The sequence below is a fragment of the Ornithorhynchus anatinus genome, chromosome Y5 (genome assembly GCF_004115215.2).
Source record: "Ornithorhynchus anatinus isolate Pmale09 chromosome Y5, mOrnAna1.pri.v4, whole genome shotgun sequence".
Taxonomy (NCBI): Eukaryota; Metazoa; Chordata; class Mammalia; order Monotremata; family Ornithorhynchidae; genus Ornithorhynchus; species Ornithorhynchus anatinus.
In genome coordinates this window covers 1,461,956-1,480,069 of record NC_053179.1, presented here as the reverse complement: position 1 = coordinate 1,480,069, position 18,114 = coordinate 1,461,956, and the positions used below count along the sequence as shown (strand labels likewise).

General features: G+C 46.7%; 1 protein-coding gene across 2 annotated transcripts in view; it reads right to left on the bottom strand.

The window, feature by feature from the left end:
* LOC114808766 (E3 SUMO-protein ligase PIAS4-like) overlaps positions 1-18,114 on the bottom strand; it is a 71,339-nt gene that overhangs the window by 2,861 nt on the left and 50,364 nt on the right. For both annotated transcript variants that reach the window (XM_029056631.2, XM_029056630.2), the window contains exons 8-10: positions 11,809-11,882; positions 11,433-11,593; positions 198-328 (exon numbers count right to left, since the gene is read on the bottom strand). In XM_029056631.2, coding sequence (XP_028912464.1) covers positions 198-328; positions 11,433-11,593; positions 11,809-11,882 — 366 coding nt within the window. The remainder of the gene's footprint in view (positions 1-197; positions 329-11,432; positions 11,594-11,808; positions 11,883-18,114) is intronic.

The window sequence follows — 18,114 nt, the reverse complement described above, 5'->3', positions numbered from 1 at the left end:
TGGCTTCATCTAAGCACTTTATATAGTGTTTTGAACATAGTAAGCACTCAATCAACATGATTGAATGAATTACGCCCATTTATAATACTACTAATAGTATTTGTTAAACGTTTACTGTGTGTCAAGCAGTGTTCTAAGTACTGGATAGACATAAGTTTACCATAGTGGACAAAGTATTAACAATGTACTTCACTCACCTTGGGTCAAAATGGGGAACTGAGAGCTGCAACTTTTCTCGCTATCAGTTCTAACTGGATACCAGGAGCCATCCACCATGTATTCTATTTCATTAGTGTCTTCACATTCTGACAGGATCTTTGATAGAAGCCTGGGAGAGAAATAGGAGGAAAGATACTCCCACCCATTACCTCTTTTAAAGTAAGGTTATTATAGTAATCAAAAGTTAACAAAAAAGCATCATTCAAAACACTTAGGGGGAAGTGGCTTTCTCCAGGTGATCTTGGGGGGTCACTGCTCTTGATGGGGATGTGCCTGATACACTGTGTCTAAAATATCACTTTATAAAGATTAGTAATTTCCCTCAACTCTTAGTCATGAGTTTCTGTCATCAACAATCTGATCCGAATTCTAGACATCAAAGGAAGATATTCTGTTTCCAGGATGACTCTTAGTTCAATTCTGACAAGTCTAAGGTAAAGTACTACTCTAAGTTTAAAGTGACTTCCACTTAAAATTAGAGAATGACTAGTGATTTAGGAGTTAAGGAAAAGAAACCTTCGTTTCTAGTGTGTAAGGAAGGGAAGAGAGCTAAGAAAGGACACATATTCATCAGTGTCTGAACATGGCTGTCTTCTTGATTAAAGACAGTAAATGGCCCAAGGAGACAGAAAAGCAACTAATTGTTTTGGGCCTTTTCACCTAAAATGAGGAAATTAGCTAATGTAGTTATTATTTATTGCCATAAGAGTGAAGAATGCTCTGCTATTTGTTTGTGCACTCATCTAAGACTCAGTGAGAGATTCTAGAAAATTTATCCTGCTTTGTAGTCCATTTCAGCTCTGGGTCCTCACCAACAATAAGAAACTTTGGAGACACAAGTTCCTTGACTTTACTCACCTCATTCAATTGTGTTTATTGAGTATTTACTATGTGCAGAGTTCTGTACTAAGTGCTTGGGAAGTAAAACACACCAAAAAAAGCGAGACAATCCCTGCCCTTAATGGGCTCACAGTCTAGAGAGGGAGAGACAGAGACATCAATTTACAAGTAAACAGGCATTAATATAAGTAGAGTTCTAGAGAGGGAGAGATAGACACCAATACAAGTAAACAGGCATTAATATAAGTAGAGTTATAAATATATACATATATATACTGAGAAGGTAAAAGTGAGACTCCTGGTCTTTCAAAATGTACTCTTTTGAAACATATTTGCACTAAGTTGAAATAGCTCACCTATTTGAACCACTTTGCTGTGATATCACTATAACTCTTCTCCTCTTTTGGGACACAACTGTATTATTTTCTTCTAAAATCTCTGCTTCGAGATAAAGCCTGCAAAATTTTCTTAAGTACCTTTCTTACCCTCTCCTTCAATCCCTGAGATAGTGTGATCTAAACAGAGTAATTAAAATCCTTTTCATTCAATCATTCATAAAATTATATTTACTGAGCATTTACTGTATGCAGAGCAGTATACTAAGCTCTTGGGAAACTACAATACAACAATAAACAGTGTCATTTCCTGCCTACAATGAGCTCAATGTCTAGAGTGGAGGACACAGATAGCAATACAAATAAATAAAATTACAGACATACATAAGTGCTTTGGGAATGGGATGAGGGAAAGAGCAAAGGGGGCAAGTCAAGGCAGCTCAGAAGGGAATGGAAGATAGGAAAAGTGGAGCTTAGTCTGGGAAGGCCTCCTGGAGGGAATATTCCTTCAATAAGGCTTTGAAACAGGGGAGTGGCTGTCGGATTACAGGACAGAGGCCATTGCAGGCCATAGGCAGGACGAGGAATGAAGTGCTGGGGTTAGTAGGACAGAAGTGAAATGAGGTAGGAGGGGGTAAGGTGATGGAGTGCTTTAAAGCCAATGGAGAGGAGTTTATGTATGATATTATTATGGTATTTATTAAGCACTTAACTATGTGTCAAGCTCTCTTCTAAATGCTGGGGTAGATATAGGATAATGAGGTTGTCCCACCTGGGGCTCATAGTCTTAATCCCCATTTTACAGATGAGGTAACAGAAATTTAGTATCTTGCCCGAGGTTATACAGCAGACAAGTGGCAGAGCTGGGTATTAGAACCCACATCTTATGACTCATTCACTCATTCAATAGTACTTATTGAGTGCTTACTATGTGCACAGCACTGTACTAAGTGCTTGGAATGTACAATTCAGCAACAGATAGGGCCAATCCCTGCCCAATGATGGACTCACAGTCTAAATGGGGGAGACATAGCAAACCAAAACATAACAAAACAAAAACAAGACAACATCATCAAGATAAATAGAATCAAGGGGATGTACATCTCATTAACAAAATAAGTAGGGTAATATATAATATACACAAATAATATTTACAAATGAGCACTGAGCTCAGTGGAAAGAACACAGACTTGAACAAGCCTGGGCTTGGGAGTCAGAGGTCATGGGCTCTAAACCCAGCTCTGCCGCTTGTCAGCTGTGTGACTTTGGGCAAGTCACTTAACTTCTCTGTGCCTCAATTACCTCATCTGTAAAATGGGGATTTAAGATGTGGAACAACTTGATTACCTTGTATCTACCCAGTGCTTAGAACAGTGCTTTGCAAATAGTAAGCGCTTAACAAATATCATCATTATTATTATTAACAGATTCTCTAATCTCTAATTAGAGTTTCTCAATCTAACAGATTAACAGATGTTAGCAATTTGGATGGAGAGAAAAGGGCAGTTTTAGCAGTGCTGCGAAGGCTGAACCACGATGCTTTGTTGACAGACCCATCCATCAGTCTCATCTGACCCACAAATTCAGCGTATCACCAAATCCTGTCAGCTTTTCCTTCACAACATCATTAAAATCCACCCTTTCCTCTATATTCATTCATTCATTCATTCATTCAATAGCATTTATTGAGCACTTACTATGTGCAAAGCACTCTTCTAAGCACTTAGAATGTACAAATTGGCAACAGATAGAAACAATCCCTGCCCAATAACGGGCTCACAGTCTAAATGGGGTAGACAGACAACAAAGCAGAACAGAACAAAACAAGATCATCAAGATAAACAGAATCATGGGGATATACACTTCATTAGCAAAATAAATAGGGTAATAAATAATATATACAAATAAGCACAGTGCTGAGGGGAGGGGAAAGGGGAAGAGGAGAGGGGAGGGGAGAAGGAGCTCAGGAAAAGGGGAGGCTCAGTCTGGGAAGGCCTGGAGGAGGTGAGCTCTCAGTAGGGCTTTGAAGAGGGGAAGAGAGCTAGTTTGGTGGGATGTGAAGAGGGAGGGCACTTTCATTCATTCAATAGTATTTATTGAGCACTTACTATGTGAAGAGCACTGTACTAAGCGCTTGGAATGGACAAGTCGGCAACAGATAGAGACAGTCCCCGCCGTTTGACGGGCTTACAGTCTAATCGGGGAGTCAGACAGACAAGAACAGTGGCAATAAATAGAGTCAAGGGGAAGAATATCTCGTAAAAACAATGGCAACTAAATAGAATCAAGATGATGTACATTTCATTAACAAAATAGGGTAATGAAAATATATAGAGTTGAGCAGATGAGTACAGTGCTGAGGGAAAGAAAGGGAGGGGGGAGGAGCAGAGGGAAATGGGAGGAAAAGAAGGTTAAGCTGCGGAGAGGTGAAGTGGGGGCGGTAGAGGGAGTAGAGGGAGAAGGGGAGCTCAGTCTGGGAAGGCCTCTTGGAGGAGGTGAGTTTTAAGTAGGGTTTTGAAGAGGGGAAGAGAATTAGATTGTCGGAGGTGAGGAGGGAGGGCATTCCAGGACCGCGGGAGGAGGTGGCCCAGGGGTCGACGGCGGGATAGGCGAGAACAGGGGATGGTGAGGAGGTGGGCGGCAAAGGAGCGGAGCGTGCGGGGTGGGCAGTAAAGAGAAGGAAGGAGAGGTAGGAAGGGGCAAGGTGATGTAGAGCCTTGAAGCCTAGAGTGAGGAGTTTTTGTTTGGAGCGGAGGTTGATAGGCAACCACTGGAAGTGTTTAAGAAGGGGAGTGACATGCCCAGATCGTTTCTGCAGGAAGATGAGCCGGGCAGCGGAGTGAAGAATAGACTGGAGCGGGGCGAGAGAGGAGGAAGGGACATCAGAGAGAAAGTTGACACAGTAGTCTAGCCAGGATATAACAAGAGCCTGTAGCAGTAAGGTAGTCGTTTGGGTGGAGAGGAAAGGGCGGATCTTGGCGATACTGTAAAGGTGAAACCGGCAGGTCTTGGTAACAGATAGGATGTGTGGGGTGAACAAGAGAGACAAGCCAAGGATGAAACCGAGATTGCGGGCCTGAGAGACAGGAAGGATGGACGTGCCATCCACGGTGATAGGGAAGTCTGGGAGAGGGCCGGGTTTGGGAGGGAAGATGAGGAGCTGTCTTGCTCATGTTGAGTTTTAGGTGGCGGGCCGACATCCAGGTGGAGATATCCTGGAGGAGGGAGGAGATGCGAGCCTGAAGGGAGGGGGAGAGGACAGGGGCAGAGATGTAGATCTGCGTGTCATCTGCGTAGAGATGGTAGTCAAAGCCATGAGAGCGAATGAGTTCACCAAGGGAGTGAGTGTAAATGGAGAACAGAAGAGGGCCAAGAACTGATTCTTGAGGAACTCCAACAATTAAAGGATGGGAGGGGGAGGAGGCGCCTGCGAAGGATACTGAGAATGACCGGCCAGAGAGATAAGAGGAGAACTGGGAGAGGACGGAGTCCGTGAAGCCAAGGTGAGATAAGGTATGGAAGAGGAGGGGATGGTCGACAGTGTCAAAGGCAGCAGAGAGGTCAAGGAGGATTAGAATGGAGTAGGAGCCACTGGATTTGGCAAGCAGGAGGTCATGGGTGACCTTAGAGAGGCAGTCTCAGTAGAGTGGAGGGGACGGAAGCCAGATTGGAGTGGGTCCAGGAGAGAATGGGAGTTAAGGAATTCTAAGCATCGATTGTAGACGACTCGTTCTAGGATTTTGGAAAGGAAGGGTAGTAGGGAGATAGGGCGATAACTGAAAGGGGAAGTGGAGTCGAGAGAAGAGTTTTTTAGGATGGGGGAGACGTGGGCATGTTGGAAGGCAGAGGGGAAGGAGCCATTGGAGATTGAGTGATTAAAAATAGAAGTTTAAGAAGGGAGGAGGGCAGGGGCGATGGTTTTAATAAGGTGAGAGGGAATGGGGTCCGAGGCGCAAGTGGAGGGGGTGGCATTTGCAAAGAGGGAGGAGATCTCCTCTGAGGATACTGCAGGAAAGGATGGAAAAGTAGGGGAGAGGGTTGGTGGTGGGGAGGGGAGAGGCAGAGGGGTGACTTTGGGGAGTTCAGACCTGATTGTGTTGATTTTTGTGATGAAGTAGGTGGCCAGACCATTGGGGGTGAGAGATGGGGCAGGGGGAGGAACAGGGGGCTTAAGGAGAGAGTTAAAGGTCCGGAGCAATTGGTGGGGGTGACGGGCATGGGTGTTGATGAGGGAGGAGAAAAAGTTTTGCCTCGCGGAGGAGAGGGCAGAGTTAAGGCAGGAAAGAATAAATTTGAAGTGTGTGAGGTCAGCTTGGTGCTTGGACTTTCGCCAGCAGCGCTCAGCAGCTCGAGCATAGGAGCGTAGGAGGCGAAGAGAGGAGGTGATCCAGGGCTGTGGGTTAGTGGAGCGAGAGCGGCGGAGAGAAAGTGGGGCGAGAGAGTTGAGATGAGTAGAGAGGGTGAAGTTGAGAGCGGAGATCTGATCATCGACAGTGGGAAGTGAAGACAGGGCGGCAAGGTGAGGAGAGATGCTTTTGGAAAGAGAGAGTGGAGGTCTCTGTGGGGCAGTAGCAAAGATTTGCAGGGGGAGGGAGAGTGAGAAATGAGGCAGGTGAGAAGGTTATGGTCAGAGAGAGGGATTTTAGAGTTGGTGAGGGAGGAGATAGTGCAGCGGTAGGAGATGACGAGATCGAGGGTGTGACCGAGTCGGTGAGTGGGCGCAGTATGGTGGAGCAGGAGGTCGGCAGAGTTGAGGAGCAATAGCAGGCGGGCAGCAGAGGAGTCACTGGCTACATCCATGTGGATGTTGAAGTCCCCGAGGATCAGAATGGGAAAAGAGAAGGAAGGTGAGAAAGGGGTCTAGGTGGTTGAAGAAGTCGGAGGTGGGACCAGGAGGGCGATAGATGACAGCAACATGTATCTGGAGGGGGTGGTAGAGGCGAATGATATGGGCTTCGAAGGAAGGGAAGGAGAGGGAGGGGGGAGGAGGGATAGTGCGGAAGCGGCAATGAGGTGAGAGGAGGAAGCCAATGCCTCCTCCCTTACCAGTGAGTCTGGGGGAGTGGGAGAAGGAGAGGCCTCCGCTGGAGAGAGCGGCGGCAGAGACCGTGTCTTCGGGAGTGAGCCACATTTCTGAAAGGGTGAGGAGGAGGAGAGAGCGGGAGAGGACAAGGTTATGGACGAAAGGTAATAATAATGTTGGTATTTGTTAAGCGCTTACTATGTGCCGAACACTGTTCTAAGCGCTGGGGTAGACATAAGGGAATCAGGTTGTCCCACGTGGGGCTCACAGTCTTAATCCCCATTTTTTACAGATGAGGGAACTGAGGCACAGAGAAGTTAAGTGACTTGCCCACAGTCACACAGCCGACAAGTGGCAGAGCTGGGATTCGAACTCATGAGCTCTGACTCCAAAGCCCGTGCTCTTTCCACTGAGCCACGGTAGTTTACCTATAATGGAGCGGGGGTTCCAGAGGCCACACTTGAAAGTAGCTGTGGGTGCAAGGGGGTGGTGAAGAAGAGTTGGGGGAGAGGAGGGCTTGGATGGGAAGGAGGTGGCAGGGCCCTGGACGGGGAGTGGGGGAGGAGGGGTAGCGTTAGGACAGGAGGACTGGGATGAGGCGTGGGTGGGGGAAGAGAGAAGGAGGGAGGGGGTCCTGATCAAACTCAAAGTCAGGCGGCTGGTGAGGCCAGAGAGGTGGCTGGCAGCACTGATGACAATAAACAATAACAAGCAAAATCGGTAATATAGCAACATGGTACAGTATGATACAATACAATAGTGTTAATAAGCAGGCGATGACCAGGGTCGGGGGTCTACCTGACCCAACTCGATCAGACTCAAAGTCAAGTGGCTAGCGGCCGAGTCCCAGAGCTCATGACCAAATGTTCCTGAGGCGGCGGTGGGGGCCCTGAGGTTGTCCGGGGTGGGTTGCGGCCGTAGGCAGCGGCTAAGGTAAGGTAACGAGGTGAGAACAAGGACATTGTCGGCCGGGGCGGGGGTGGAGGAGATGAATCATCTCAAAGGGGAGGAGGGAGTGAGGGCTTCCCAAAATGGCCGCTTCAGGCGGAGTGGGGGGGCGGTTGGGGAGCACAATGTCCCCGGGCCCGAGCAGGGGACACAATGTCCCCGGGCCCGAGAAGGGGGGCACAATGTCCCCAGGGTCGAGAAGGGGAGCACAATGTCCCCGGGCCCGAGCAGGGGGAGTGGAATGAAAACTGGTGGCTGGGAGTCTGTGGGGGCGAAGATTCTTAGTGTCGGAGATCCCGAGCGGGGGTGCGTAGGTCCAGGTTGGGAAAGGATGAGGCGGGCGCGGGTCCAGGCCATTCAAGCCTCAGCTCCCCGGGGGAGGCAGAGGAGGCACAGATGAGTCGGCGAGTGGCAGGCGAAGGGTGGGGGCTTGTCAGGAATCCGGGCCGGGCGGGCCAAGGCTGCACCACAGAGGAGCAGAGATCCTGAGCCCACGTGGTATTGGCTCCAAGGGTCCAGGCGATGACAAGGCTCAGCTTCCCAGGAGAGAGAGGCGGTCCTGGCCTGGATGAGTCGGCGGTTGGTGGCCAAAAAGCAGCTAAAGTCAGCGGTCGGTGGCCAAAAAGGCCGCTAAAGAGCTAGCCTGGAAATGGGGGGCAGGCAGGCCAGGGAACCGCTGCCTGGGAGCAGAGCTCCCGAGTCCATGTGGTGGCCGATTTACTTGGGAAGAGGGGGACCGGTGGTCTAAAACTCACCCCCTGGGGAGCAGAGATCCCGAGCCCATGTGGTAATGGCTCCAAGGGTCCGGGCGATGACAAGGCTCAGCTTCCCCGGAGAGAGAGAGAGAGGCGGTCCCGGCTTGGATGAGTCGACGGTCGGTGGCCAAAAAGCAGCTAAAGTCGGCGGTCGGCACTTCAGGACAGAGACAGGACATGGGCCAAGGGTCAATGGTGGGACAGGCACGAACAGGGGACAGTGAGGAAGTGAGCGGCCAAGGAGAAGAGTGCACGGGGTAGGCAGTAGGAAGAGAGAAGGAAGGTGAGATAGGAGGGGGAATGGGGATGGAGAGCTTTGGAAGCCAAGAGTGAGGAGGAGTTTTTGTTTCATGAGGAGGTTGATAGGCAACCACTGGAGGTTTCTGAGGAGCGGAGTGATATGCCCAGAGCGTTTCCGAAGAAAGATGATCGGCAGCAGAATGAAGAATAGACTGGAGTGAGGAGAGACAGGAGGAAGGGAGATCAGAAAAGAGACTAAGACAGTAATCCAGTTGGGATATTATGACAGCTTGTACCAGCACGGTAGCAGTTTGGATGGAGAGGAAAGGGCGGATCTTGGCGATATTGTAAAGGTGAGACTGGAAGGTACTGGTGTCTGACTGGATTGAGTGGGGTGAATGAGTCAAGGAGGACACCAAGCTTGTGGGCCTGTGAGACGGGAAGGATGGTCATGCCGTCCACAGTGACAGGGAAGTCAGGGAGAGGACAAGGTTTGGGAGGGAAGATGAGCAGCTCAGTTTGGGACATGTGTTTTAGGTGGCAGGCAGACATCCAGGTGGAAACATCCTGGAGGCAGGAGTTACAAGCCTGGAGGGAGGGGGAAAGACCTGGGAAGGAGATATAGATCTGGGTGTCACAGGGATGAGAGTTGAAGCTGTGGGAGTGAATGAATTCACCAAGGGAGTGAGTATAGATGGAGAACAGAAGAAGGCCAAAACCTGACCCTTGAGGAACACCTACAGTTAATGGATGGGAGGGGGAGGGGGAGCCCGCGAAGGAGACCAAGAATGAATGGCCAGAGAGATAAGAGGAGAACCAGGAGAGGATAGAATCCGTGAAGCCAAGGAGAGATAAAGTGTGGAGAAGAAGGGGATCGTCGACAGTGTCAAAAGCAGCTCAGGGGTCGAGGAGGATTAGGGTAGATTAGGAGCCATTGGATTTGGCAAAAAGGAGCTCATGGGTGACCTTTGAGAAAGCAGTTTTGGTGGAGTGGAGGGGATGGAAGCTAGACTGGAGGGGGTCCAGGAGAGAGTTGGAGTTGAGGAAATCAAGGCAGCAAGTGTAGAAGACTCATTCTAGGAGTTGGAGAGCTGGAGTTGAATCCTAGCTGGCAACACACTGATCCAAGCACTTATCCTGCCCTGCCTCATCACTGATCTCCCTATCTCCTATCACCCCACTCAAATCCATATTTCATCCTGCTGCATGGATCATTTTTCTAAAAAATATTCAGTCCACATGTCCCCACTCCTAGAAGTTTAAATTGTTGTCCATCCACTTTGGCATCAAACATAAATTCCTAAGCATCTGTTTCCCTCTCTGAATTGTAACTGATGTGGGGAGGGAATTTATCTACCAACTCTGCTAAATTATCCTGTCTCAAGCACTTGGTACAGTGGTCTAACACTCTAAGCAATCAATATACACCATTCATTCATTCACTCAATTGTATTTATTGAGCACTTACTGTGTGCAGAGCACTGAACTTACTGAATGCTTGGACAGTACAATTCAGCAATAAAGACAGACAATCCCTGTCCACACCGGGATTAGAGTTTAGAAAGGGGGAGACATATCAAAACAAGCAAACAGGCATCAATATAAATAATAAGAATTACACATATACACATATATGCATAAGTGCTGTGAGGCAGGGAGAGCAAGTTGAAGAAAAGGGGGTTTAGTCTGGGAAGGGCTTTTGAAGTAAGTGAGCCTTCAGTAGTGCTTTTAAGGGTGGGGAAGTGATTGTTTGGTGGATTAAGGAGGGAGAGCGTTGCAGGACAAAAGTAGGACGTGGGCCAGGGATCGACGGTGGGACAGGTGAAATGGAGGTACAGTGAGAAGGTTAACACCAGAGGAATGGAGTATGTGGGCAGGGACGTAGAAGGAGAAAAGGGAGGTGAGGTAAGAAGGGGCAAGATGATGGACAGCTCTGAAGCCAACAGTGAAGACTTTCTGTTTCATATATATTTGGATGTGGTTGATCAATAATGATGATGATGTATTAAAATGAAAATGAAAGGTCAAATTAATAGCTAGTATAGGCATCTGGTTTGCAACTCTTGTGCATGGCTGTTCTTGCCATAGAAAGGATAGCTATTTTAAGATCCTGAGAGACCCTGATTGGGATCTAGATTCTTATCTTTTCCTTTCATTTATAACCTTGATATAGTACCGTGAATAAGACTATCAATACAGAATTTCCTTACTAGGAGCCTAGAAAAGACACCAGACTTGAAATTATTTGATGTAATAGGTTTTTTCACAACATTTTTGGGAAAGAACACTGTTGGGAAATTAGATAAATTTTTTCCCAACCCTGTTCTGACTGTCTAGAACAGGAAGAAGTTTTGGAAGAAACAGTTTTGCATATGTTAATGGTATTTCTTCTTAATGTGAACTTCTTCAAAACTATAAATTTGGCAACTTAAGAGGAACAATTATAGCACATAATGGATTAAATGAAATAGTAGCTAATCCCACTTCCATATAAGAGGTACCAAAGGGCTGAGTAAGTAGACTATAGCAGCATGGCATGGTGGATACAGCACTGCCCTGAGAGTCAGAAGGTCATGGGTTCTAATTCCAGCTCCGCCACTTGTCTGCTATATCAATTTGGGCAAGTCACTTCACTTCTCAGTGCCTCAGTTACCTCATCTGTAAATTGGGGATTGAGTCTGTGAGTGTCATGTGGGACAGGGACTGAGTCCAACCTGATTTGCTTGTGTCCACTCCAGTGCTTAGTATAGTACTTGACACACATTAAGCGTTTAACAGATACCACAGTTATTATTATTAAAGTGCAAGAAATCAACCTAAATATTCTACAAACTGTCTCCATGAGTGGGAAAGAAATACACACACACCAAGAAATAAATTTGAAATGGAATTGATGATAAGCACTCCAAAGGAGTCTCTTTTGGAAACTAGTTTCTAGAGAATATGAGGAATCACTAAAAGTTATGATGTGGCCATCAAACTGAACAAGAAATCCTTAAAAACAGTCAGTCCAGGGGGAAGAAACTTCCACCACACTGGAGGTAAAGCAAAAGGAAAAGTGCATGGATTTACCCATCTATTATAAGCTGATCAAAGGGAGCAGGCTTATCACACACAGGGCATGTCCAAGTTGGCTTCTTCTCATTCATCTGGATGTAAAATACACCATCAAAGCATTGCAGATGGGCACAGGTCTGTGCACGACAAGGCATGGACAACCGCATCTTCACCAGCTGTAGGCACATCAAAAAGTTAACAAACAGGAGAATAAGTTGGGAAGAATAGCCTGGTCCTAAGAAAAGGAAAAGTGCAGTGGAAAACTTAGGAAAGAATCTAAAAGCAAGAGACATGGCTTGAGACTTTTGTTTGGTACATAGCCTAAGTATTTTGAAAGTCATTTTCCATCCTTCCGTTCCACTGGAATCACAAGGGATTTCCAGAAACTTACGGGGCAGATGAGGGACACCCGTATGCGGGTGGTGGCAATTTCACTGTCAGGATCCAAGCGTAGCTTCTCTTTAACTGAAGAGACAAAAAATAGCATTAAGAGAGGAAGTGTTTGCCTCTGGAAATGCTCTGGGCATGTCACTCCCCTCCTCAAAAACCTTCAGTGGTTGCCTATCAACTTTCGCATAAAACAAAAACTCCTCTCTCTTGGCTTCAAAGGTCTCCATCACGTTGCCCCCTCCTACCTTACCTCCCTTCTCACCTTCTATAACCCAGCCTGTACACTCCACTCCTCTGCCGCTAACCTTCTCATGGTCCCTCATTCTGACCTGTCCCGCTGTTGACCTTTGGCTCACGTCCTGCCACTGACCTGGAATGCCCTCCCTCCTCATATCCGCCAAACTAACTCTCTTCCCCTCTTCAAAGCCCTACTGAGAGCTCACCTCCTCCAGGAGGCCTTCCTTCCTAGAATGAGCTCTCCCTTTCCCTCTGCTCCTCCGCCCCTCCCCATTCCCCCTAATCTCTTCCTCTACTCTTCCCCATCCCCCTCCCCACAGCTCTTATGCATATTTGTATGTTATTTATTATTGTACTTATTTTATTAATGATGTGTACATATCTATGATTTTATTTATCTTGATGGTATTGATGCCTGACTACTTGTTTTGTTTGGTTGTCTGTCTCCTCAACTGTCCATTCCAAGTGCTTAATACAGTACTCTGCATACAGTAAGCGCTCAATAAAAATGACTGACTCAGTGAATGAATGGAAAAAAATTAAGTATGGGCATCTCTCTATTTCATTTTTCACAGCAAAGAAACTCACCCTTCCCTTCATTGATTTATTCATTCAATTGAATTTATTAAGCGCTTACTGTGTGCAAAGCATTTTATTAAGCACTTGGAATAGTAAAATATAAATAGTGAAAATCCCTGCCCACAATGAGCTCACAGTCTAAAGTGTGATTTGTTTTAGTCCAAGAAACCAAGTGATGTTAGTGTGATTTCATGCCATTTTTACTTTTATCAAGATTGGTCTTGGTGGTGTTTCCTCCACAAAAGTGAAAGGAGTAATATTAGTAATAGTAATAGGAGTAATACAGGTGGTACGAGCAGCAGCAGTTGGAATATTCGTGCCCAAATGTTGAGACTATGATCTTCCCCAGTACAGAAAAAAGAAGTGATACATCCCTGCCCAGAAGGACCTTAAATTCTAGCAGGGGAGACATACATTAGATATATAACTACAGTGGCCAAAATCAAAATATATATATGTAAATTCATAGGAGATTAGAAATGAGTTCATAAACACCTAAAAGTGTTTTTAATTTTGTTTCTCTCCTTAATGGTACTCGTTAAGCACTTCCTGTGTGCCAAGAACTGTACTAAGTGCTGGGGTACTTACAAGATAATCAGATTGGATATGGTTCCAGTTTGACAGGGGGCTCACAATCTAAGTAGGAGGGAGGAGGATTTAATCACTATTTTACAGTCAGAGAAACTGAGGCACAGAGAAGTAATTTGATTTGCCCAAGGTCAAACCAAATGGCAGAGTCAGAATTAAAACCCAGTTCATCTGACTCCCAGGCCTGTGCTCTTTCCACTAGAACACAATGCTTTTCAGAGTAGATTCAAGGGACTACATGGCTCAGAATGATTTACATTGGTTGTTGTAGAACTCCTTCAAAAATAAAATATTTTTAGCCAAAGACAGATAAAACATCTAACATCATTTTGACGAATCCCTTCTCAGATTCCTTCTCTCATTCTCCATCTCTTCACTGATTCTTGGGTACTTCAATATCCATGTGGATGTCCCTGATGATCCTTCCACTGTCCCCTTAATCTCAGTCCTCTACTACAATGACCCCACACAGACACACTCACAATTTGGGCACACACTTGATTTTATAATCCTTAATCTTTATCTTCAGCAATTCTGAAATTCCTCTTGAGAGCACAACCTCTCCACCTATTCTCTTTCCCACACTAAACATCCACTAATCTATCCTGTTCCCTCTGTTCTTTTGAACCCCTCAAGTATTCAAAAGTCAACTTCTTTCATTTGTTCTCCATACACAAACTATCTTCTCTCAACACACAAAATGACACTCTCAACACAACCCTCTCCATAGAACTCAACTACCTTGCTCCCCTATCCCTAACCCATAACTCTGGATCGATCAATCAATCAATCGTATTTATTGAATGTTTCTGTGTAACGCGAACTGCACTAGACATTTGGGAGAGGACAGTAATAATAATAATAATAATAATGATGATGGTATTTCTTAAGCACTTACTATATGCCTGTAGATACAAGGTAATCAGGTTGTCCCATGTTGGGCTCATAGTCTTAATCCCCATTTTACAGATGAGGGAACTGAAGCACAGAGAAGTGAGGTGAATTGCCCAAGATCACATAGCAGACAAGAAGCGGAGCCAGGATTAGAGTCCACTTCCCCTGATTGCCAAGCCCATTCTCTTTCCACTAAGCCCCGCTGCTTCAAGCGGTGTTATAAGCACTACGGTACACTGAAGTTAGTCAGGTTGAATACAGTCCCAGGCGGATAGAGGGCTCATACTGTTAATCTGCATTTAACAGATTCATTCATTCATTCAGTAGTATTTATTGAGCGCTTATTATGTGCAGAGCACTGTACTAAGTGCTTGGAATGTAAAATTCGGCAACAGATAGAGACAGTCCCTGCCCAGTGACGGGCTTACAGTCTAATCGGGGGAGAGAGACAGACAAAAACAATAGCAATAAATAGAATCAAGGGGATGAACATCTCATTAATAAAATAAATAGGGTAATTAAAATAAATACACATGAGCAGATGAGCACAGTGCTGAGGAAAGGGGAAGGGAGAGGGGAGGAGCAGAGGAAAAGGCCGGGCGGGAGGGGGCTTAGCTGAGGGGAGGTGAAGGGGGGTAGAGAGGCAGCAGAGAGAGCAGAGGGAAAAGGGGAAGCTCAGTTTGGGATGGCCTCTTGGAGGAGGTGAGCTCTCTAGGGCTTTGAAGAGGGGAAGAGAATTAGTTAGGCAGAAGGGAGGAGGGAGGGCATTCCAGGACTGCGGGAAGGTGTGGCCCAGGGGTTGACGGCGGGACAGGCGAGAATGGGGAACGGTGAGGAGGTGGGCGGCAGAGAGCGGAGCGTGTGGGGTGGGCAGTGGAAAGAAAGAAAGGAGAAGAGGTAGGAGGGGGCAAGGTGATGGAGAGCCTTGAAGCCTAGAGTGAGAAGATTTTGTTTTAAGCGGAGATTGATAGGCAACCACTGGAGGTTTTTAAGAAGGGGAGTGACGTGCCCAGAGCGTTTCTGCAGGAAGATGAGCCGGGCAGTGGAGTGAAGAATAGACTGGAGCGGGGCGAGAGAGGAGGGAGATCAGAGGACATGCTGACACAGTAATCTAGTTGGGATATTAAGAGAGCCCGTAACAGTAAGGTAGCCATTTGGGTGGAGAGGAAAGGGCGGATCTTGGCTATATTATAAAGGTGAGACTGGCAGGTTTTGGTGACAGATCGGATGTGTGGGGTGAACGAGAGAGCCGAGTCAAAAATGACACTGAGGTTGCAGGCCTGAGAGATGGGAAGGATGGTTGTACCGTCCACAGTGATAGGGAAGTCAGGGAGAGGACGGGGCTTGGGAGGGAACATAAGGAGCTATGTTTTGGACATATTGAGTTTTAGGTGTTGGGCAGACATCCAGGTGGAGATGTCCTGGAGGCAGAGGAGATACAAGCCTGAAGAGAGGGAGAGAGAACAGGTGAAGAAGTGTAGATTTGGGTGACATCTCAATAGAGATAATAGTTGAAGCTGTGAGAGCGGATGAGTTCACCGAGGGAGTGAGGGTAAATGGAGAACAGAAGAGGGCCAAGAACTGACCCTTGAGGAACCCCTACAGTTAGTAGATGGCGGGGGAGGAGGGGCCTGCGAAGGAGATTGAGAATGAATGGCCAGAGAGATAAGAGGAGAACCAGGAGAGGACACAGTCCGTGAAGCCAAGCTGAGATAAGGTGTGGAGGAGAAGGGGATGGTCTACAGTGTCAAAGGCGGCTGAGAGGTAAAGGAGGATTAGGTTAGAGTAGGAGCCACTGGTTTTGGCAAGAAGGAGGTCGTGGGTGACCTTTGAAAGAGCAGTCTCGGTAGAGTGGAGGGGACGGAAGCCAGATTCGAGGGGGTCCAGGAGAGAACTGAAGTTAAGGAATTCTAGGCTGCAAGTGTAGATGACTCATTCTAGGACTTTGGAAAGGAAGGGTAGTAGGGAGATAGGGCGATAACTGGAAGGGGAAGACGGGTCAAGAGAGGGGTTTTTTAGGATGGGGGAAGATATGGACATATTTGAAGGCAGAGGGGAAGAAGCCATTGGAGAGTGAGCGGTTAAAGATACAAGTTAAGAAGGGGAGGAGGGAAAAGGCGATGGTTTTTATAAGGTCAGTGTGAATGGGGTCCGAAGCACAGGTGGAAGGGGGTGCCACTTGTGAGGAGGGAGGAGATCTCCTCTGAGGATACTGCAGGGAAGGATGGGAAAGTGAAGGGGAGGCAGAATGGGGAGAGGTGACTTTGGGGAGTTCAGACCTGATTGTATTAATTTTCGTGATGAAGTAGGTGGCCAGATCGTTGGGGGTGAGGGATGGGGGATGGGGAGGAACAGGGGGCCTGAGGAGAGAATTAAAGGTCTGGAACAACTGGCGGGGGGGACAGGCATGGACATCAATGAGGGAATAAAAGTAGTTTTGCCTGGCAGAGGAGAGGGCAGAGCTAAGGCAGGAAAGGATAATTGGAAATGAATAATGGAATGGATGGAATTTCCAATAATGGAAATTGGAGAAGCAGCGTGGCTCAGTGGAAAGAGCACGGGCTTTGGAGTCAGGGCTCATGAGTTCGAATCCCAGCTCTGCCACTTGGCTGTGTGACTGTGGGCAAGTCACTTAACTTCTCTGTGCCTCAGTTCCCTCATCTGTAAAATGGGGATGAAGACTGTGAGCCCCACGTGGGACAACCTGATTCCCCTATGTCTACCCCAGCGCTTAGAACAGTGTTCGGCACATAGTAAGCGCTTAACAAATACCAACATTATTAATAAGGTTGGCATGGTGCTTGGACCTTCTCCAGCAGCACTCAGCAGCTCAAGCATAAGGAGGAGGTGGACAGAGGCGGAGATCCAGGGCTGGGAGTTAGTGGAGCAAGAGTGACGGAGGGAAAGGGGGGTGAGTAAGGGTGGAGTTGAAAGCAGTAACCTGATCATCGAGAGTGGGAAGACAGGTCAGGGAAGCAAGGTGGAGAGAGATGCTTTTGGAGAGAGGGATGGGATCAAGAGAGCGGAGGTCTCTGTGGGGGAGTAATACAGATTTGCAGGGGGAGAGAGTGTGAGAGAGGAGGCAAGTGAGAAGGTTATGGTCCGAGAGAGGGACTTCAGAGTTGGTGAGGGAGGAGATAATCCAGTGGTTTATTCAGGGCTTTCCTGATTTAGCCCTCTTTTCTCCAGCTCACTCTCCCTTCTGAGGTTTACCCCACCCTCAATCCTAGACTTATGTACATATCTTTAAATTATATCTTATGAATTATTAATCAATTAATCAGTGGTATTTATTAAGGATTTACTCTTTGTGCTACAGTGTGGCCTCATGGATAGAACATGGGCCTGGGAGTCAGAAGGACCTGGATTCTAATCCCAGCTGTGCCATTTGTCCACTGTGTTACCTTCAGTAAGTCATTTAATTTCTCTGTGCCTCAGATACCGTATCTTTAAAATGGGGATTAATTCTGTGAGCCCCATGGGGAACATAGACTATGTCCAACCTGATTAGCATGTATCTACTCCTGCACTTAGTAAAGGGTCTGGCACACAGTAAATTCTCAACAAATTCCATAAAAGAGATGATTTGAGATTATAGCCAAGTTTTTGGGTTTATGAGACAGGGAGGATAGAAATGTTGTCTAAAGTGATGGGAAAGAAAGGAGGAGGACAGAGTTTGTGTAGGAAGATGAGTTCTAATAATAATAATAATAATAATAATAATAATGATAATCACTTCACCCCCTATTACCTCACCTTAATACTCTCCTACTACACCCCAACCCAAACACTTCATTCCTCTAAAGCTAATCTTCTCACTGTAGCTCCATCTCATCTTGCCACTGACCTCTCACCCAAGTCCTATCTTTGGCCTGGAATGCCCTCCTCCTCATATCAGACAGATAACTGCCCCATTTTTATTATGGTATTTGTTAAGTGCTTATTATGTGTCAGGCACTTTTCTAAGCATTGGGGTAAATACCAGGTAATCAGACTGTCCCATGTGGGA